Source organism: Pygoscelis adeliae, unplaced genomic scaffold (assembly GCF_000699105.1).
Source record: "Pygoscelis adeliae isolate BGI_AS28 unplaced genomic scaffold, ASM69910v1 Scaffold27, whole genome shotgun sequence".
Taxonomy (NCBI): Eukaryota; Metazoa; Chordata; class Aves; order Sphenisciformes; family Spheniscidae; genus Pygoscelis; species Pygoscelis adeliae.
Genome location: NW_008825410.1, coordinates 7,327,635 through 7,350,882, shown reverse-complemented (window position 1 = coordinate 7,350,882; position 23,248 = coordinate 7,327,635). Strand labels below are relative to the sequence as shown.

Here is a 23,248-nt window from a genome sequence, read left to right as displayed (position 1 = left end):
TAGACACGGGATGCAATTCATTCAACCTACTTTAAACATCTACCTTCAGTGTTCATAGACTCTGTTGACTATATTGATTACATCTCTACTGACTGTACATAAGTTTAGGCTGACAAACATGGATATAGATGTTGGCACAGCTAGATGAATTGTACCCTTTGTATATAATCTATTTGTTTTACTTGTAAATTTGCCTGCAGTCTATACCCATGCCTGTAGCTCATAGCAGTTTTTTCAGACTCTGTGCACTTTCATTGCACAGTGTCCCTTCCAGCATTACCAGTGGTCAACCCATAGTGAATTAGCTAAGCTTTCACAAAACAATAACCATGTCACCCAGTCCCCTTTTGCTTTCTTTCACCAAATACTAATCTCTTGTTTCTCTGTTACTTTTTACTTCTTACTTCTTGACAGCATACATTTTATAAGTTATGCTTATAAAGATGTGTCTTCCAAATTGAATTTTTTATGGGATGTCCAGGCAGTTACTGACATGTTCAGAGATTGCTGGAGTAGATAGTGATCTTTGCCTACTAGAGGTCACCAGGTGGTTGCTCTTACCTTGTTCAATTTATAATCTATCCCCCTACAATTCTGTGGTTTTCCTAGTGTTACTTGCCTGCTATTAAGCATGCTGATTTTCATATTTTTCCATATGGAAGCTTGCCACAATTATTTGCTTTGTATTCTTCTGTCATTTCTACAGTATTCTTGTTTCCAATTTCACATACCTGCAGAAATGCACTCATTTACAACATAATAACCTGCATGATGGAGTATAGAGAGCACCAAAGAGGTGCAACATTGAAGTTTCATCTTTTCATTCACACCTATTTTTCTCTCTTGTGCCACTCATCTGTGCTCCTCAACAACAGTACAACAGCTTCCCCACTGGGAGCTACTACTGAAATTGCCTATCTGTTAAATGGCCATTACTTATCCTAATAGTAGTGACCTCCAGCTTGATTTCTCCCTCCATCCATTTCTCCTGCAGTTTTTCCTCCCTCTAGCTTTTCTGGGATAATACCATCTCCTTGCCACAATCCAGTGCTCCCTGTCAATTGAAACCACATCCAGCCATACTCCACCTTCTCAGTGTATAAACTTCTTTCAGCTCATTTACCTCACGGGGCTTCTGTCTCCTTAATACACCACTGCATCTCCAACAGGGAACCCCTTCCTCTCACTCATCCTGTCCCCTAATCATCAGCATCCTCTTGTCCTGGTACAGTTCATCTAGTTGGGGTCTACACATTCATGTCCCAGAGCAAACTAAGCTTCAACCTTCTACTGCCCTTCATCTTCTTCTCGCCTAGATTCAGACCTTATTTTCTCCCTTTGAACTTGAAAATAGGTAACGTGCCTGAGCTAAGACCGAATGAAAAAATTAACCAGAGACTTCAGGATTTTGCTCACAGACCTAATTTCCATTTTTGGTTTGCTGAAAGTAATTACTCCTACATTTTGGGGACTGATGTTCAAGTAGTAACAGTTTCTTTCAGTTCTGAAAATTTCATTTCAGTAATGATATCATAACTAACTGGAATGAATTTGCTAGTGAAACATTCAAGTGTACAGTCATAATCAGCATGTTAATACTTGCATTGATTTCTATTCTGCAAAGCAGTCACTGGCTTTGCAAATAAAACATGATGGATGGTTCAAAGCAAACAACCTCAATATCAGAAAATTCTAGTCATGACAGAATTTTCTGGATAAATCTAAAAACGTTTACTAGAGGTAGAGAAAATGTAACAGAAACAGGCTTTGAAAACCTTAAAAAAAGCCACAGTAGAACCCAAGATGATAGTTACTTATCAGAAAACTGTAAAATTTTTCGGTGATGCACACATGGTTTTCTTTGTAATGATAATTCCTGAAAAATTGGCTAAATAAAAGGTTATATTGACTGGCAGGATCATCTAATCTGTTTTGGAGCTTCCAGATGTTGCTCTGCCAGAAAAAAGGGCTAAGAGGAAGTAAATAAACTGTCAAATAAGGGAAAGTTATTGCAACCATATACTTACAGGTACCTCTGGTAGGAATTAGCCGCAAATTAACCCCATTTTACATGTGTATTTGAGGAAGACTTTTGCTTTATTTTCACCTGTACAAATACTTTGGTTGTATTCTAAACACCTTTTCTATGTATTCATTGCAATTTCGACAATTGCGTGCTTCCTGCTATAGACAAAACCATGAGACGACGGAGGATGGAAGAAATCTCATCTTGGCCTCAGTGAACAGATATTCAGCGTGACTGTTGTGGAGTTCATGACTGGAATGGGGTCAGACAGACTGGAGCTGAGGCAAACAAAGTGAGAGTGGCTGGAAGGACAAAGGGCTCAGCTCTGGTTTGTTCCTTATATCGGGACTCATGCTAGCGTGATACACTACTGGTTTCCACAACATAGTTTCCTACTGCAGTTTCCTGCACAGTCTATTGAAATCTTTCCAGGCCTCTATGCCACCCTAAATTACCAGTGTCTACAGGGATGGAGTTTCTCCTTCTGTTGTCACCATTGTGTCTACAAGATGAGCTGGAGCAAGAGCCGGGATACCATCAATCTCTGTAAAAACCTAACTCACAGACTTCCACCCAGAAGCCTACAATCTGTGTGTGAGTCCAGCATGGGTCAAGCAAGAAGTTTTCGGCTCCTGACTTCAATCCTGTTCACCTAGGATGTCTTGTGGAGCCACATTTTGCACAAATCCTCAAAATTTTCTATGTTGTCAGCCCCATACAATAACCTGATGACCAGATTTTTCTACAGTGGAAGCTCTTAACTACATTTAGATGGTATCATTATCTCTGAAAACTCTACCAGTGTACTCAATGCTAACTAACAGCAGCTGTCATTACAGGCATACGGTACGGGAAAGTTGACTACAATATGGATAGTAATAACTAAACTTTCCTAAAGATTTTAGGAAAAAATTAGGAAAAAATTGAAATAATGTTTAACATAGATACGATTGATAAAATAATACATTATTTTTCTATGAACTCTAGATTAAAAAACCCACTCAATCTTGATTGCCAAGGGGTAAATTCAGGAAGACTGCATAGGCTCATTAAAATCATTGTGAGGATGACAAAATTATAATCAGAGATGTACTAGCAAGAATGTTGCTGAACTCATCCTCGTTCAAAAGGCAACAGCAAAAACCACTACATCAAAATAGTGTAAACTTATGTCAGTTCAAGATCTGCCTCTGAATTCACCTAGCAATATTTATATATTACACTACCTATAAAAATATGATCGCTACTGAAATAGAGAAAAAAGTTACCGTCAAAAAGTCTTCAAACAAAATACATGTAAAAAAAGAAAAAAAAAAAAGACAAAGAGAAAGACTTGAACATACCTTGAAGGATTCCCTAATAAAATACCAGGTGTACCCATGCTTAGTTTTCTGCACTGTCCAATAAAATGTGACAGACTTAACGTATTCTTTTATGAAAAACTGCTTAACTATTTCCTTGATAGCATGTCTAGAGAAAAGTTCCATGACCAAAATATTGTTTTCCCAGTATACGATAATACAGAACTATTTTTTTATTTGCTGTTTCCCTTGCTGCTTCCAAATATATATAGTTAAATGTGAAAATCAAATAACGTTTTATGTTCCTAAGCAGCTTGGTTCTATTCCATGTTCTTGATTTACAGGTTATATACAATAATATTCAGTTATTCCATGGAAAGAACAGAGACTCAAACTACTTAAGACCCCTCATGACCTCTGATCATTCAAACCATCAGGAGAAATTCCAAAAGAGAAAATTAAAACCTTTATTAATCCCGGGCAACAAATATAAGGTTTAATTAAAATTCATAATAATCTAGGTTAGCTACCACCGTCCTCTGCAATGCTGCTACAGGCATAGCAATACCATAGAGACATGTAACGTCAATGAGAGATGCCATAGAAGGAAAAAAATTCCTAAATTATTTACAGTATCTGATACAAGGCTGCACTAGAAAACATAGACTGATAAATGAAAAAATAAGCCACAGAGAATAAACAAGAGGGACTTACTACCATGAGCATGGAAAATTAATACAACCAAGTATGAAGCATTGCTGCATGTTGAATAAGATGTGGGGACCACAGAGCTTCAAGGAATTCCGTGAGAAGGGCTGTGTTACTGCCTGGAGAGCTGTAGCAGAGAGAGGGTTTTCCCACCTCCACGGCCACCGAGCTCTGTTAGGGATATCAGTGACAGGCAACAAAACAGACTTTATGAGCTTAGCTGCCTGACATTCGCAACATGACTCACTAATTCATGAGTGGTTTATTACAGAAATAACTGCACTTGTGGCCTGTAGAGCACAAATGTTAGAAAGCTTCACAAAAAACAAAACTCAGTTCTTGTATTATCTACTATTAATAAAGCTTTGAGAGCGCTCCAGAGGTTGCTTTAAAAATGCTCTCTAAAGGAATGTGGGGAGATAGATGCCCATATCCCAAAGAACCACAAATTACTAACTATGTTAATAATATTATAAGCCATCTTACCTCCTAGTTATGAATTAAATAGCCTTGTCTAATACAAGCTAAGGACAACAGTCAATAAAGTCCTCAAACTAGTTATTTTCACTCCCTGTTCTTCCTTTCTTTAGTCAAACACAATCAGCTCAGCAAAACCATTCAGAAGAGGAAATAAATATTAGAAAAGGTTGAGTTTTACACCTCAGCAATTTCAAAGTCATCTTAAGTAACTTGGAAACCCTACTATGCCACAATACAACCTCCATGAAGAATGGCAGAAACCATTTGGGTAGACGTTTTTATTGTGACAGGGATTTAATGTGCCATTATCCTCAACTTTCCTTTTAACAAGGTTATTTAATTTATGATTTGGAAGTAAAAACAGTTTCTAGTGTTGTCATTAGCATAATTAATCATATCCTGCTTTCCAGGAAGTGGACATCTGTCATGTGGGACTCCTGTACATATTAACTCTGTCATTCTTTTGATCTCAGAATAACCTCTGGATGTGTTCCAGATCTCTAATAATAGTAATGCCATTGTAAAATCTTGGTTACTAAGAAAGTAGACAATACAGTATAAAAAGCACTTGGAACCTGTCTTTATCCTTTGTTGCTAGGCTTTAAGCCACACTGCACCACCAATGACTTATGGTAACAAAATTTGCAAATATAGCCAAAGCAAAACATTTATCAGAGAGTTAGGACAGAAATAGATCTGGTTTTTTTTCCTGCTAAATGGGTTTAGGAGTCTTAAAGTTGTAGAAAAGCTTGCATCGTGTCCTGGAATACTTACAGTTACTGGGCTTTATCAAGATAATAAAGTGATTATTGACTAGATCTTACTTTTTCATGCTTAATTTTGAGGTTGAAAATCATGGAAGTGTCACATGAAAAGCAGAAGTATCTCTGTGCTAATGTCAGTGGCCTGTAGTAAAAGGACTGAAGTTAAAGTCCTATTTAGCTTGACGATAATCCATAGATCTATTCACAGCAATATTATTTTATTTAGTAGAAGTAGAGCAAAAAGAAAAGCTGAATTATAATTCAGTGTTCCATTAACAGGAGAAAGGAGTGCTGCAGAGCTGCAGTGATTCTTATAAGCTTACATGTTTAAAAAAAAAAACACCAAAAACCCAACCAAAAACCAAAACACCCAAATTCCCTAAATGCTCTACGCCAAAAGGAAAAATGTTTCCCTCACAAATTACTACTACACAGCTCTCCTTGGGAGCTTAACTTTACTCCCAAGTCTTTGGGGGCAGATGGGGTAGCCTGATGACAGCAGCATATTAGCAACAGCAGTGGTAAAAATCCAGGGCTTCCATTAAAAGTAAAGGCCCAGCAGAGTGACCACACTAGAATTACTTGGAGAAAGAGTGAACTTCGTGAAGTTTTAAGGAACCAAGTTCAGCAGTAAGAATAAGGGGGCATTTACAGAACGAACGCTGTCCCCACTGCTGCTGTTTTAGCTGTGCAGGATCCATCCCACCCCATTCTTTCATGCTACACATATCATGCACTTGATTTTGGCACCCCATCAAACACAACTCCTCTAATAAGAGAATACAGAACTAGGCACTGATGATCAAGCACCAAAATGAAACTAAAAGCAAAGCAGAATGGAAATCAGACAAGTCTCAAAATCCCAATCAGTAGTTCATGGCTCATCTGATCCAAATCAGCATCAAAATGTCATTGTTGATCAAGAAGAGAAAACCCTGGTACTGAAGTCACCCCATAATTCTGCATCCTTTTTTATCATTCTGACTGCAAATCAACCATTTAATATCAGCCTTTTTTCACCTCTATCTCTTGTATTTTTCTTCTTTGATAGCAAAATGGGGATCCTGACACAGAGTGTGACAGAAACTTCTGTTCCAGCTCCTACTCTTGTTGAGACACTGGCTGCAATTCTTCCCTAATCTTTTAGTCATACCTTCCCCATTCAGAGCTCCAGCGGGACATGGGCATCCCCTGATCCTGGCTGGCTGGCCACCCATAGCATGAGAAGGAGAAACCTTGACCGGGGCAGGGTAGGATTGGTCCTGGTGATGGTGACCCTTATTTCTGTTTGCTTGTCCTGTCACACCTCTAGGCAGAGCACCGCCAGCCAGAGTCCATGAACTTGCTGGACACGTTCAAGGACCAGACGATGCTGTGGGTGTGCTCTCTGTGATGCTGCCCTCTGCCTCCCTATTTTCATTTTTTGACCATTACTCCTCCTCCTTCTTTTTCTCATTTGTTGTCTTCCATGTAATTTCATTTTCCTCTGGTCTCCTTTGTCTTTCAAGGAGGTGGAGTGGGAGGGGAGCAGAAGGAGTCAATGGCTGTTCCTAGTGCAGGAGATTGGTGCGAACAGCAGCCAGCAGTGGTGGGAGGGAAAGCCCCAACCACGAGCCATCAGTGGTGCCCAGAGCTACAAGACCAGGAGCTCAAGCTGTGCTATACCTCCCATCTTACCCCACAGAAGGAGGAGAGGAACACCATGGTACTATTGCAGACACTGTACCACACCAAGGCAACACACTACAATGGGTTTGCCTTACAGGTGACAAGTTACTTCTAGCAGCACTTCTTATCTTTGGACAGTAAATCCTCTGCCCTCATGCAGGCAAAACCTAAGTTTCCCTCCTTGTTTTGGCTCCAGCACTAGCTCCACAAGTGCAACTGCTCCAGACACACACACACACACACAAGATTTCTGAGGGAAATACCTGAATAGAAAATTATTAATGCTATAAAGTCTTACACCGAGAGGGTTTTATAACAGTTCGACTTGAGCAGCTGGAGGTTTTTCATCATACCGATATTTTGTAATTTTCTTTTTGTGGGAAGTAAATTTTCCTAAATGCATGCTGCAGTTTATCTCTTGATGTATATGGGGGAAAAAAAGGCATTTTAAATAGCTGTGAGAAACTTTTCTCATATTACTCAAAGTAAATGGTTAGAAAGCCACTTACCCCCAGTTGCCACAGTAATTTCACGTAGAAAATGGCCATAAAATGGAAAATCGAAGGACAGATTCACTCTCTGAAAGGAACAACACCAGAAAATAAAATCGATATTGTGCAGAAAGGAAGGGAAAACAAAATGAACAGTCCTCCAGCTTTCTATTTTTCACTGAGGCCTTGCTATTCTTAATTTGGAATTGCCAATAGCTAACTGGAAACAATTCTATGTAGCACTTAAACACCTGAAAGCAGTGGATCTTCATAACTGAAGACTTTAGAAAATAAAATACATCAACAGACATCATAACTCTTTCATAAGAATTAAATTAATAAAGATTTGTAGAGTTTTTCCTAAAAAAAAGTGTTGCTTTAGCCTCTTTCTTAAGAGGCAATATTTAAGGCCTTAGCAATGCCTAAGTTTTACATGATGCCCATTCCCTTGGCTGCAGGTGGTTTGCTCCTCTGCCAAATGCTCCTTCAGATTCGAGCACTCTCCCTGACATCCTACTGCTACCTGGGTGCTTGTCTGATGAAGGCTGGTCACTGGAAGGCAATTCCTCCATCAAACCTGTGTGACACCAGTTCCCAAACCTCTCTATACTGCTAACTAGGAGCTGAAATGATTTCTAAAGAAATATTAGAATCATGGAATCATTTAGGTTGGAAAAGACCTTTAAGATCATCGAGTCCAACCGTTAACCTAACACTGCCGAGTCCACCACTACACCATGTCCCGCAGCACCACATCTACAGGTCTTTTAAATACTTCCAGGGATGGTGACTCAACTGCTTCCCTGGGCAGCCTCTTCCAATGTTTAACCACTCTTTCAGTAAAGAAATTTTTCCTCACATCCAATCTAAACCTCCCCTGGCACAACTTGAGGCCATTTCCTCTCGTCCTATCGCCAGTTACTTGGGAGAAGAGACCAACACCCACCTCGCTACAACCTCCTTTCAGGTAGTTGTAGAGAGCAATAAGGTCTCCCCTCAGCCGCCTTTTCTCCAGACTAAACAACCCCAGTTCCCTCAGCCGCTCCTCATAAGACTCATGTTCTAGACCCTTCACCAGCTCCGTTGCCCTTCTCCGGACATGTTCCAGCACCGCAATGTCTTTGTGCGGCCTCACCAGTGCCGAGTACAGAGGGACAATCACTTCCCTAGAAGTATTCAACAGAAGTATTAACAAACTCTACTTAAGGTACTTACTGCAAAATAAAAAAGGAAGAAAAATCTTTTTTTCCCCTGTCAGCCTACAGGTGACTATCCTCTATCAGCTGAATTCACAGCAGAGAACTGTAATTTGGAGAACAGACTCTTCTCCTCATCTAAGCTCTCCATAGAGCACCATTCAAATCCAAACTCATTTTCCCTCTCTGCCTATGTCTCTCTCTCATGGATTATTGTGGCCACCCATAATCATCACCCGGTGTGCTACCTGGCTAAATTCTGAACAAATTGGTAGTCATGACAGGAAGGAGTCCTGAAATCCCAGTAAGGACTTTTCACTGTTTAAATGTAATATCCCATAAAAACCACATCACTTCTGTAATGGCCCAAAGTCCAAATAGGAACTGGGTATGCAGCCCATTATTATTTGTTATTTAGGAGGAGCTACTACAGTAAAAATTGGTGTGAACATGGGTTGTTGGTGACTGTCCCTCAACCTTAACCTTTGATGTCTCCACTTAAGAAAGGGCAACAGTCCATACATTTAAAAAAACAAAAAAAAAGGGGGGAAAAAAGCATTTTGTCTTTATTTTCCCTACCATTATTTCTATCCTGGGTTTATTATTTTCAGATTATACCTGAGTATTTCTTCTCTCAGGAAGAATTATATTTACATCCACCAGAAATATTTAAAGAATTATTTAGCATGAAATTAACAGCTGAAGATTTACAGTAACTTTAAATTAGATTTTCTTTCCACTTAAGTGGAAGACAGAATTTTGGCAGGATTTAACGCTTTTTTTGTTTGTTTTTAATTAGAATGCAAAATCCATTTGCATTGTGTTAATTGGACTGAGTAGGTTCTAATGACCTTTTCTGTATATACATAAACATGGATATACAACTGAATATTTCTAATCAAAATGGCATATGCAAAATACAGCTCATGAATTAACTTAAGCAAATGATTTTTTTCCATGTTCTAAAGTTTTCACCGCTGAAGTGTATGCTATGTTTATGTATGCGCCCCATTTAAATTATGTCCTTGCTCTACCAAACGCTGTTAAAAACATCAATTTTCTGACCAAACGTTCCCTCTTTCCTTTATACAGTATTGTTCATTTTACCTATTAGCATTAACTTTCTGAAAAACACAATAAGCCTTAAACTGCTTCAAAAGACAACTGTGCCCCCTTAACAGTCTTCTGAATTGCTATAATAAAATATTAGTATAAAGATGCTTGCAATAGAGATGTTTGATCCCATGCCCACTCAAGCCAGACATAGATCTCGCACTGACTTCAATCACAAAGTGATGCCTTAAATTCTGACAATGTAAAAATGTTTAATATAGACAATTGTTTAATGTAATACTGTAATAAAAAACAACAAGGTTTAAGGAATGTTTTAAAGTGTAGTATTGTAACAGCCACAAGAAATAAATGTGTTTTTACTTTCGCTGCTAGGAAGCACACCTTATTTTTCAGAAAGAATATCAAGATTTTCAACCCACTGGAATAAAAATGTTTTCTCCATGCATAAATGATAGAATGGATTGACAGGAAAAGGAATTGAGCTTCACAAGTATGAGGTGATCCTGTATCTAGTTCAGTGTTTGAGTAATCAACTATTAGATAGCTAATCTAAACACACTGAACATCCAAGCCATGCCTAAAATTTTATATGTACAGTTAAGAAGATGGTGGCAATATAGTGAAAAAAATAATTACTAGTGATATAAATCCTGTAATGCTAGACATTTTAATTGTTCCATTAATATTTGTGTGTTACTTTCCCCAAACAATGACTATGCTGTTTATAGAGCCAAACCATCTCATGGATCCTGTCTTTATTACTTTTTCCTGTAGAAGCAAAACCACCTGGCAGCTTCTGGGAACTCTTAGGATTACATACTTCCAAATGAAGGAAAACACACAAATTCAGTGTAAAATTTTTAGCAATCAAAGAATCAAAGAATCCCTGACATTATTAGAAAAATTCATTAATACTTAGCATGTAGTATATAATAATTCCTTGTTCTACTGTCAAATTGGAGAATAATCTTTAGCAATTATCAGCATGTAAACTACCAAGTCACAGAAAGATGTGCAAAATGCACTTTTAAAAAGAGTAATGGCGAAGTTTATCTCTATGGAAGAGAAGGGAAGAGATTGCTGCTTAGATATGTATGATCTGCTGAGAATATATAACTCCACAGCTGTTACACAGTTATAGAGAACACATCTCTCTCTTAAATAACTTCACTGTGTAGTACACATGGGTGGTGTTTGCTTGGACACATACAATAAATCAATTATAGACCCATAAATAAAATTTAAAGCCTTAAACCACTTGTTCTGGGGAGAAACAGTTGAAGCCCTTGTGCTGCCAAGCTCTGCCATGCTGAATGGTCCTCCACACTGATCCCACACCCAGACCAAAAGCATTGTTTCATTTAAACCTCTGGTTCAATAACTTCAACAAAACGTTCCCCTTGGAATTGGCATTTTTAGGTGTATAATCTCAGGGATCCAACTGGAAACAAAAGTGCTTAGAACAAAGGCATGGAAAGGTGTCATGTTCACTAATCATTAAACAACAGGTTAAAATTTCTCAAAGGAATTTCACTAATGTTTAGGTCCCAAGCCTCATAAATTACTTTTATTAGGGAAAAATGGTTTACCTTGTATAGGTATATTTAATTCCTTTATTACTTTTTTTTGCATGTTTCCATCCGCTCCCTCAACACAGAGCACCAGGATCCCAGTTGAAGAAGGTAAGGCAGACAATACAGATTCTTGCTTTTTTAGGTACCCTTGAGGTTTTTTTCTTTATAGAAACAAAGTGTCTTAAGAAAATAGATTAGAGTGTTTTATTAAATCTACCCCAAAGATATATAACTGCCTGAACCCTCTGCATTTGCATTATCCCTGGCTCCTTGCAGTCTTTTTGGCTATAAGGAATATATTTTATGTATTGGACACTCTGTTAGTCACATGTAGTGGATTTATCACCCCACTCCGCTTTTTGTATGAGCTAAATACCACAGTATTTCTTCTTGTTGCCTCTCACATTCCTCTGAGCCAGTCACCTGGTTGGTGCCAAGGAGATAACAGTTAAATTGAAAGAAAGATTAATTAAACTTGGCTTTTTTCTCAGCTTTACACTGTTAAACACACCTGCATCTTTAAAAACTGTACAACTTTTAAATAAGACATTAACTAGACTTTGTTTTTAAACTGGCAAAACCCAAGGACTTTTTGTTGGAGCTAAGTTGATGAACGGATGAAATAAGAATCTCATGAACCACAATTCTGAGTTGTAATTTTCTGTATTTAATTCGTGCTAATATTGGCTCTTCTATGTATGCAGTTCCCAGCCACAGGTGACATCTGAGAATACAATCTATAAATCACGCAGCATTCACTTTCACTTCTAAGCATGTAAGCCCTTTATTTTCATACCCATTTTACTAGGCAGCATGATTACAATAAGTTAAACAAGATTGGTATTTACACTCTGTGATATTTATTTGTTGACACCCTGAAATTGTGATCCCATCTATTATTTCTGTTACTATATGACATTCCCATGAGTTTTATCAGTTCTCCCAAAAGAAAAAATAAGTGTGACACTTCACACAAAATGGAAGTGCAAACACAGATATACTCCATGGGAGACTTAAACTTCAACTTAATTCTGAACCCAGCTCTGTTGCTATTGAAGTCAATGGTAAAATTCCCTCCGACTTCAGCAACACAACTAGTTTATTGTTTGATGGTTTGTGATCCTTAAAAACAGAGGTGAATTTTAAATATATCTGTACAGGCATCTCTGAAGGACTGTTATAGCAGGTGCAAAAAGGCAACTTGGAATCTTTTGACAGAAACACTGTGCAGACTTTCATAGCTTAACTAAAATTGAAAGATAAAGCTCTGTGAACAGTAATCACAATACTTAGTAATACACTACTGTGTTGGTCACTGGTGAAAAATACCCATGTCAGTTAAAGAAGAAGAAGGTGTAATAACTTACTGCTGCTTGCCGATGGGTATTGGAAAGGATCCCATGAATCTTTACTTTGTCTTTCTCCATTTGGTCTATATTGACCCACAAATCCCGGCTGGTAGAATCATATGGGCCATACGTCCTTGAAGTGTAATAATTATGATCTGTATCCTCCTGAAAGGGGGGAAAAAAACCACAGTAAATACAGATTAGAATGGAAGATGCACCTTAGTTTTATAGAAAACTCACCTTTGAAATACTGAGTCCTGTTACTCCTGGGAGCAGCAGAAAAGACTACACTGCAAGTCAACAATGAAGAAAAAAGTACAAATTGCAAATGCGTTGCAGAAGACAACTCTGCTCCTAACCACAAGCAGTCGGCAAGGCAGTTACCTCATGCAATCATCTTATATTATAATTATAACTTTCACTATCCCCAAATCCCAATCATACAGTTCCTGTAACCACATCAGTGAAATCTATGGCAAAATGTTTGATGGCTTTCAAGGCAAGATGGCCAGTAAATTCCTGTAACAACGGCCATGCTCTAACAAAGCGATGAGCAGTACTCAGAGCTAACACCTTAAAAAAAAATTATTTTTTAACATTTCTAAACATAATTTACTAGAATACCCTTTATAAGAACATCCAAAAAATTCCTAATAGCTACAGGCTTACAACACTATTTCATTTTAAATCTCCAAAAGATTGTTTTACTGTACATTTGCCACTCAGAGAGAGAGAATACATATATATTTGTGGAAGAAAGCTTCCTAGTTCTTGCGGTCTTTAAAATGGCAGTAGTTGCTATCATGCTCATATCACAGCAAATTCAGAGGTAAAATACATGAACCTTATGTGTGCCATGGGAAATTGTGCTAGCGGTCCATCAAATCCTGCAGCTTGCAGATATCCAATTCCACAATCAAGTGCATGGTTCAGAAGACAGTCAAGGTCTTGGCAACGTCTGCTTATTTCAATGACAAAGCTGAGACTGAAACACCCAAAATACTCTGCCACTTAACCTCACTGCAATCAGTTTACACTTAAAATCATATACGTTTAGCACAGTAAAAATAGTAAGATTTTTGATATCTTATTATGCAAAATTTAGTAAATGTTTAAAAACCTAAGTATAGGAAATACCAAAATTTCTGTCAAGGTCAGTAGGTATGATGGTCTGTACCTTCCTAAAAGATATCTAAGATAGTGAAAGTTTCCCAGTCCTCCTTAACTCGTCCCAAGCTGTTGTAACCATAAAACTTTTAAATCAACAGCATTGCCAGCTTTCTGCTGAAGAGCTACAAGTAATACTGTAAAAGAAGTACATGCTGGTGTTTCTCAGTTCCTTCCTCCCTTCCTTCTCCTCTGCGCCAAAGCAAAATAAACAAAGCCTCAGTGACAGTGTTTTAAAATTAGAATAAACTTAGAAAATAAACAGTGGCATAGAAAATGGAAGAGGAGGACTTAGAATTTCGAATTACCCCCAGTGATGGAGAAGTTCCTCTCCTGCAGCACCTCCTATACCCAGCAAGCAGCGTGGGACTACCCTCACATCGCACCGTGCTGCCATGCAGGCCTGACACCCCCGCCCCAGAACATACACAACCCATTCCTACTGACAATGGAAAGATATACTTGGCAAGGGCTTATATTCTAGTTGAAACTATTAATGTACTTGGTTAAATATATTGACCACAAATCCTGTTTCAGCTGGATTGCATCCTACATTAACACCATTACTGATGCATTTTACTTAAGCTGTGGCAGATATAATCAGGTTATTTTCTCCTTGATGTTTTCTATATCTTCTGCTGTACTTTTATATGCCAGGATGTACCTGCCCAGTAAATCTCAGTGACACTTTTGAAGCAACTTCTAACAACTTCAGCAGCTTTAGGTTAGTCACACAAGCAAACATAATTAAAACTATACTGTCAGGAAGATGACAAAAGCCAGCCACCTTACCAAATTCCTTTCTTCTTTAATGGTCAACAGAAACAGTTATTACTGTCGTGTATACAAAGGAGGTACAGTAAATTAAAAGGTTTTGACAACAAAGATATATTTTCCCAGTCTAATTTATCATTCTTTCTTATTTCCATAGAAATTAAAAGTTACACGTAAGGCATCACGAAGTCTCAAGGAAAGAGCTCTGAGAGACAAAGAAGAAGAAATAATTACCAAAATAGCTTGTTTCAGATAAACATGCAATACTTAAACTATAGTTAAAACTGTGTGGAGTTTTTGCATTTCCAGTTTTCCATAACTAATAAAGATATTCCAGTTAATTACTAGTAGCTAAGCCACCACCTCCCCAACTAGAAGGCTTTAACACTGAGCCTAATTGGTTGCTCTGTAAGAATGCTTTAAATGGTATCTTGATCCATGCTTAAAGCAGACTCATCATACATCTTGAAAATCAAACACTTAAATTATAGCCTTCAGCTCAACAATTTTGTCAGTGTGTGAAGAATTACTCATGTATAAACTACCACCAAATCTTGTGTAAAAACCCTCTCATTTACTGTTTTAATTAAAGTTAAATAACCTTAGATATTTCTGGAAGGAAACAAATTCATTTCTACTTGGATGATAGAAAGAACACAGAATTCCTCTTGCTCTTCGAAAAGCTTCATAACCTTCATGCCGATGTATTTTATGGATGTACCACTAAATATTTCTCATCCTTACTTTTAAAAATCCTATCTGTAAATTTACAATATGGCTACAGAAAGGAACACACAGCTAACTACTAAAGTTGGCCTGAGCAGCTTGGGAACTCTTAATAAGGTTAGGATCCATGCTTGTATTCCAAGTCTCTACCTTCACAGTTTTTAACATGCATTACCATGGAAATGAAATCGTTGGAATGTTCCATAAATTTCCCAGTTGTAGAGAAACATTTTATTGGTAGCAATAGATACCTATGAGTTTTCATTCTGACAGAACTCTTTATGGGCTTTGGTTGATTGCACCTCGTTCATAATACATTCCATCCTTTACAGGTACTGTATGCATAAGATGATGGAAAAATGATTCAGAAATTATGCTGAATTTGCATGTAAACTACTGAATTAAGAAAATAATTTTAATAGCTATATGACACACAGATGTAGAGTTCTGCAGATAGGTAGAATTATATATAAATACAAGTATGAAGAGAAACAAACTTTACAGTATCTTTTAAAGACATAGAAGCATGTTACCAAATGAAAGAACATGCAGAGAAAGCAGAGAACATACCCATTACTACCTCAAGAAAATTTTTCTTTTTTCTTTGTTTTCCAGGTATTTTGGGGATATGAGAGTTGTTTCCCATTGCTTCTCTAGATGTACAGTCCTGTCCAAATACTGCATATATATGAAGTAGGAAGCACCTCTCTTCTATTGACAAGTACAGCTTTTAAGCAAAGGATTTTTCCAGAGATTTTTTTGCACTAGCTATGAGGATTACTATTGGCAACATTTGTGAGTATAAAGGCAATATTTATTAGAACCTAACTCTTCCCTTTTGGGGAAATAAGTTATTTTTTACCTGAGGCAATCCTTGATTCTGAGTTGCCATCTTATCATAGATTGTAAAGAAAATTAATTTCTTACAGTTTTCACGAGGGATATTGTGTGATGACACCTTGCATATATTCCCATACTTCTCCAACTACAACTGAATTTTCTCAGGATTGCTGAACACATACATTATTCATGAAAGCTCAGCACAACTGAAGATTAAGCTTTCTTTAAATTCTTAGTGTTCAGTGTTTGTCAAATTCAATGACTGAATATCCATTCCATACATTACGCATACAGATACTCCCAAATACAGTCCAAACATCACTTACCCATTTCCTTAATAACTGCTGTCCCTTAACAGATTAAGGCTTCAAATATGTGAGGCCAGCTATTGCAATCAAGGTAGTATGATGTAACTATGTGTGATATTTATAAGTAAAAACTACATTATGCCTCTGAAATACTTTCAAATTACTAACTGGGATTCTGGCCAAAGATGTACATGAACATAGTACCGAAACAGATATGAAACAGTAAAGTTCCCTTTCAACAAAATAAGACATCATGATTCAGCGATGATGCAATCACATATGTAAGCAAGAGACTTTACAGGTTTAATTCTCTTCCTGTCACATTTTTTCTTTAACAGAAATTGAAGGGTACTGCATATCTCTAAGAGACAGAGGATATTATCAAACAAGATTTAGGTTAAGAATAAGAGCCTCTGTTGAATCCAACTGCATGAATGTTTTGCTTTTAAATACTGGATCCAATTGGATCCAAACCACAGACTGTTTTGCTACTGAACAAAAAAATTTGCCATATATATCTGTAAGACTATAACTGAAACAAACTAGTAGCTTCAACCAGAGAAAAAGCAGCTGGCATCCAGGAATGAGCTCTGCTGTTGCACAATAGTATGCTGCAGAGAAACTCTTAGTTTTGTCAGTTCTCTTTATCAGTTTCTCTACAGAGAACTCTTAGTTTCTCTGTAGTTGAAAGAAGAGAGAAAGACATTCACAAAGCAAATCATTATAGATGAGCCAGCCAGATGGCAGTTACATTTTGGTAGCTTAAGTTTTGGTTGCCTTCTTCCAGTCCTGGGAGACTGTTTGTGACATGACTGATTAAAACTAAGTAACTAAATAAACCAATCATTCAAGGCTTCTTATTGTTAAATATCTGTGATTAAGTGTCATGAATTATTGCCAGCTGCAATAGAAGGCAATGAGACTGCATGTAATTTGATCACTGTTGTCCCTTTAAAAATTCTATTTATTGAAATTGCATTTTCAGACTTCCCTTGAGACAACACCACAACGAACAAATTCTGAAGCCATCAAGGATATGGAATTAGACTTTATAGATTCCTAATTTTATCACTGTAAAAGGAAGGTCTGGTATCCGATTTTTAATAAAACACATTAACAAATTGCCTAAATATTGCTAAAATCACAGCCTAGGCATATTTTTAAATTAAGTGAAAGTGCTGCTGGTATTTGCCCCAAAAATTAGTGCTGAGGAAATTCATCACCAAATACTAAGTTCAGAAAGTCAACTTTAACTCTCAATATAATATGAGCATTTATAGATGAATAGCCTATGAAATTAATCAGACAATTGTGCTTTCTAAAAGCTGCATTTGTAGAATAAAATGGAAACACTGGAAGGAGAAAACATATATTTAAAAATAGACTACTTTTTAGAGAGAAAGCAAAGGCGATAATAAAATACTTCTTGGGAAATTCAGAGGAAGGAAATGAGCCAGCAATTAAAAGTATTTCCCTAATGTAGAAAAGCAGTTCTGGGAATTCATTTTGCAGAAGAAAAAAAAAGAACACCCTTTCTATTAAAATAAGCCAGCAACAAGATGGCCCTGCACACATACAACAAAACCAGCTTCCTCAAAACTATTTGCACTCTTACTCAATCTCACTTAATGCTTGTTACTCTCTTACTGTATCTCTGCCTACCCTGTCAGTAAAATACAGCTAAAATTGACTCTGAATTGTCTCAGATTTTTGTTAGAAAATTTCTCTTAGACTTCTGAACATGATTAGTACCCACCAGCTAAAAACAGCACAGGAGAGGAGAACAGAAATTAGTCGTTGAGGACTTGAGCTAGGCTCTGCATTGCAGCTGATGGAAAGCCCCTTCCAGCCAGCACGTGTTCGGACACTGAGAAGGGGTGGGAGAAATGCACAGTCACACTCTGTGTTACTAGGGCAGAGGAAGCATGTGGGTATGGTGTTGCAATTGAATTTCCTCATTTATTTACCTTTTCTTTAGGCAGGTACTGAATGAAGCAGGAGTGGGTGGCAAGGATACATGGAGAATATCCCCAGCCTAACAGCCATTAGCAGAGGAGATGAGAGAGTATGAGAAAAGATCATCTATCCTGAGATGGGGAAGATTAAGGCCAGAGAAATGGGGAAAGGGACACTTTGCATGCTACTGTGTAACTGCATTTTAATACAGAGTAGTGAAATTATAATCATAACATAGCAATGTTATGAGGCAATTTCACAGTTTTATAGGATCTGATAACCGCAGAACCCTGAGGAATGCTTAATTTGAACTGGTCTCTCAAAACATGAAAGCTCTAATTCCAGTAGATAAGCTACATGTGAACTACCACATGAAAGTCTTGCAGAGGATATATATAGTGGCTGCTACTTAGGAAGCTCGACTGTTACGAGTGGTTCTCTGATGCTCAGAAGTACCGATTTAATTTCATAAGTGCTTTGTATCAAGGATAAACTCTCTGCCGTTCAATTTCTTAACAAAAGCATTTGTTCTGTATGAATCACTACTGAGGAAACATACAATTTGCAAAACTGCCTCGCTGCTTTCACAATGACAAAGCTACAATCTGTTGTTTTGGGTTTTTTTCTGTTGTTGTTTTTTTAATATCTGATGTGGGAAGAACTTAGGAAATATATATATATATGGACATAGCATACATATTCCACATCAACAGTCAGCAGAAACCTGAAGACAGCCTGCAAACATCACTGTGGATTATACAAGCCTTCGCAAAATCCATTTTGAACAGCTAATATCCTGTCTAATGTATGAGGGGAACCCAATCTAACAAAAGAGGAAATCCTTTGTCTGCATGCACTGGGATTAAGAACTACATCTCACACTATGTTCTCCAAGAAGAGGCTACACAAGGGCTCTGCAGAGTCCTAAAAGTCTGTTGTGTGTGTGCAGGAATCCTCAAACTCAGGTTTTCACTAGGGCCAGTATCAAGTCACTTTGCCCAGAATCTCACAAATTTACATCTGGAGGTTGTTATTGTAAACACTAAATGATGTCATCAACTGGGATGAAACAAAAGCATTTAGCTCACAGCTCTCGCCCCTATGTACATGCAAGGCTTTATACAGCTCTACAACATCTTAAACTCCCAGGTTTTTAAACTGCACTTTTCTGAGTGCCTGACAGCACCTATAATGGAGAGTCACACACGCTGACAGACAGTCTGGCAGAGAAGGATGCCATAAACCTGTTATTAATGCAAAAAGCCATTTAGTCTTTCTGGCTTTGTGAAAAATCAATGTGGAGCCACTGCCTTTTTCATAATATTCAGCCACTTTTGAAAGGAAGCTTCCTTCTTGGGGACTGCTATAAAACTGTCAGGCTATTTAGGGGTCATTACAGCAGTCTTATCAAGCCCCTTGGACTGTCTTGTCGTAAGAGACAAGCTTCAAAAGAGCAAAAGTCTCTGCAATGCCTTACTTAAGAGAGGAAAAAAGCCAAATCACCAAGTCACTCAAAAACCAATTACAGTAGGGAAATATTTATTAGGCAGTTTTGTTCCTGATTTGCTGGAGCAGGAGTTTGAGAAATGACATTCTCAAAATAAGCCTTTATTAACTGCTCTGCAGCATCCTCTCCACTAAAAGAAAATAATAGGAACCATTGCAATAAAATGACCATGAAAAGACCTAGGAGCAATTTGATTTTGGTATAATTATGAAACATGTTATAGAGTTTATTTTCTCATTTTTAGATATGTATTAATGACAAAGGTCTTCATAAAACTGAAACTCTAAAAATGACTGTTCGTAAACATAAAAACCTAACTGCCAGGCCTAGAATACAAGGCATCAGTAGTTATGACCCCACGTCTGTTACCAGTCCCATTCTTGGGGGCTCATGACTCCAGATAATGTCATAAATGATTACATTTTTATCAAGTTAGCTTTTAAAGATTTGGTATTTTAGCCCTTTAATGATTCACTTCTTGTGTGGAATATAACCAACAACATATTTCTGAATGTATATACTTTTATCATAGAATCATAGAATCATTAAGGTTGGAAGAGACCTCCAAGATCATCGAGTCCAACCGTCAACCCAACACCACCATGCCCATTAAACCATGTCCCTAAGCACCACATCTACACGTCTTTTAAATACTTCCAGGGATCGTGAGTCAACCACTTCCCTGGGCAGCCTGTTCCAATGTTTAACCACTCTTTCAGTAAAGAAATTTTTCCTCATGTCCCAGGTATTTTACATACTTATAGCCACACTTATGCAATTTTTTTGCCCCCCACCCCCAAGATACATCGTAAGTTCAGTTTAATATTATTCTTTTTTTTTTTTTTTTTTAAATCCAGGTATTAGAGCAACTTTAAACTCTCCGTAGCCTATTTCTTCCTCTGGTGCATATTCAGAAGCTGGGATGGTAATTCGTCTTTGTTTCCCATCTATTGAAAGACGCAAGAAGAAAACAGAGCAACCAAGACCCAGCAGCCCGGAGGCCTCACTTGAGGAGGGAAGATGGCAAATCTAAATTGGGATGAAAAGTGTTACAGATATGGAGGATTAAATTAATATTAGCTGGTGTAGTTTCTAGTTGATCAGGGCTTTATGTAGGACAGCGCAGGAAGCTGCCTCCACACTCACTGGTGTGTGCCGTAATTCCTGAGCAGTTAATACTGTGTCTTAGGGATCCATCAGGGCTCACAGCTGAAATCGCAGGGCAAGCAGTTGTGAGAACACGTATGACCAATATTAAGTTGATACAGGCAGGAACATGAGTTTATTAATGCGGTAGCTTTTTACCTGTAGGGATAAAACCTAATTTGAAGCTCTTAAAGGTGTCCTATGTTCACCTCATTCAGCACCAGTCTTTGCCAAAGCCGTGCTGTTCAGCATACAGCCAGACACAGCAGCATGCTCGTCACAGAGCCTGGGCATTAAAGGACAAACTGCATTAGCATGGCTTCTCTGGGGAACACTCAGTTTAAACAGATTGCAGCCAAAACTGGTAGTCGATTTAACCAGAGCACTTTCTAGTGTAGCTCTCACATACAATATGCTTGAATCTTTGGTTACTAAAACATAGGACTGGCTGAAATCCACAATCAATATGCAAAATTTCAAAATTACCATTCATGTCTTAGAGGCATAAGATAGTGATTATTAAAGCGGTTAAGCTGTAGCCCCGATTTCTACTGCTCTTTGCTTAGGAAAAAGTATACATTTTGCTTTGTTCATATGTGTTTTTCTATATACATATGTAACAGCAGTTCAGTCAGGATATTCCCTACAAGAATATTGAAAAGAAGGCTATGTACAATTTTAAATAACTGTTCTCATCAGCCACATTTCTTAAGGACTTGTCACAGAAATGCTTCTTTACCTGATCTTGCAGTCACACTAAAAAAAAAAAAAAAAAATCCCTTGAGAGGTCTCTAATGTAAGTGCCACAACTGTAAGACACCATATTTAATTGAGATGCTTGATGAGGTACATGTTGGCTAGACAGGCGCTTCCAAGTCGCTCCCTTTGCATAACATCAGGCTCCAAACAAGCCTTCTGCAGGATCTGCACTCTTGCTTTTTTCAGGGGGGATACTCTGAGCACTTTGTAATTACTCAGACAAGATCAAGATGCTAAATAATACCCTTCCTCTACTACCTCTGAAAAGCACTACTGCCTTCAAGTTAACCCAGCATCCAGTTGATCCAATATTCTCAAATATTTCAAAATTATATTAACACATGATTTTCTTTTTGATAGATGTTATTTCTTCTTGTGTATCGTTTCCAACTCTATGTTGCTCTTTAAGAGTAGAGCGATTCAAAGTGGAAAAGTTTTATAAACTTGTATTTCCATTTTTGGCTTTCAGCTAAATATGGAACACTAGAAGATAAAACACAAGGCGCTACAGAATTACTTTTTATTTGAAGGGTGTCTTTTCACAAATTGAAGCAAAAAAAAGTGATGGCAAACATGTATATCCCCTCCTAAGCACTGAAAAACAGAGAAAGATGAAGACATGAGATTTTACTTGCATTCCAAATCAATCTTTTTTTTTTTTTGTGGGGTTGGGGGGAGTAAGGAACAATCTCAACATTTTGACCCTGACCAGAAACGGGCCATTTTTATTTTGTTTGCTATAATTTGTTGTTGGTATATCTGAAAACAAACTTGGCCGTTTCACTTCAGATTCAGATAAACAAATAGGTAGCTGAGCAGGGTGGTATTCGGTTTGCAGGTTAGATACTTCACTGCAGCTGCCTGCATAAGAGGAAGGTTTCTAAGCTCTCATTATCAGAACCACAGACCTAGTAAATGCTGTCAATGAAGGTTTGTCAGCTCAGCAAGCTTTCAGGTCCACTTTAGAGCAAACTGAATACCCACTTTGACTGCACTGCCTGTACTGCCCATGGATGAGATGCAGTTGCCTAAGCACAGGAGGAACCCAGGGCCATTTGAAACTTGCAGACATGATCCAGGACCTAGAGCAGACCCCTATCCTACAGGATGAGCAACAGATCATTCAGTATAACCACAGTGCTTAGAATGGTACCAGACACCTATAGCTAGGCAACTGAATTTCACCTTAAATTTCCACCATCTATGATAGGATAGTTTACCTCACATGCAAGAACTTGCACTTTGCTAGTACTTCATCTACTTTTGCCTGTCGGAAAAGGACCTAGGGGTGTTGGTCGACAGCCGGCTGAACATGAGCCGGCAGTGTGCCCAGGCGGCCAAGAAGGCCAATGGCATCCTGGCCTGTATCAGCAATAGTATGGCCAGCAGGAGTAGGGAAGTGATCGTGCCCCTGTACTCGGCACTGGTGAGGCC

The 23,248-nt window shown here is 38.0% G+C and overlaps 1 protein-coding gene across 1 annotated transcript in view; it reads right to left on the bottom strand.

Annotated features, from left to right (window-relative positions):
• Positions 1-23,248, bottom strand: part of PLXDC2 (plexin domain containing 2) — a 156,523-nt gene that overhangs the window by 118,698 nt on the left and 14,577 nt on the right. The window contains exons 3-4 of the mRNA XM_009330608.1: positions 12,650-12,796; positions 7,457-7,526 (exon numbers count right to left, since the gene is read on the bottom strand). Of these exons, the coding sequence (XP_009328883.1) occupies positions 7,457-7,526; positions 12,650-12,796 (217 nt within the window). The remainder of the gene's footprint in view (positions 1-7,456; positions 7,527-12,649; positions 12,797-23,248) is intronic.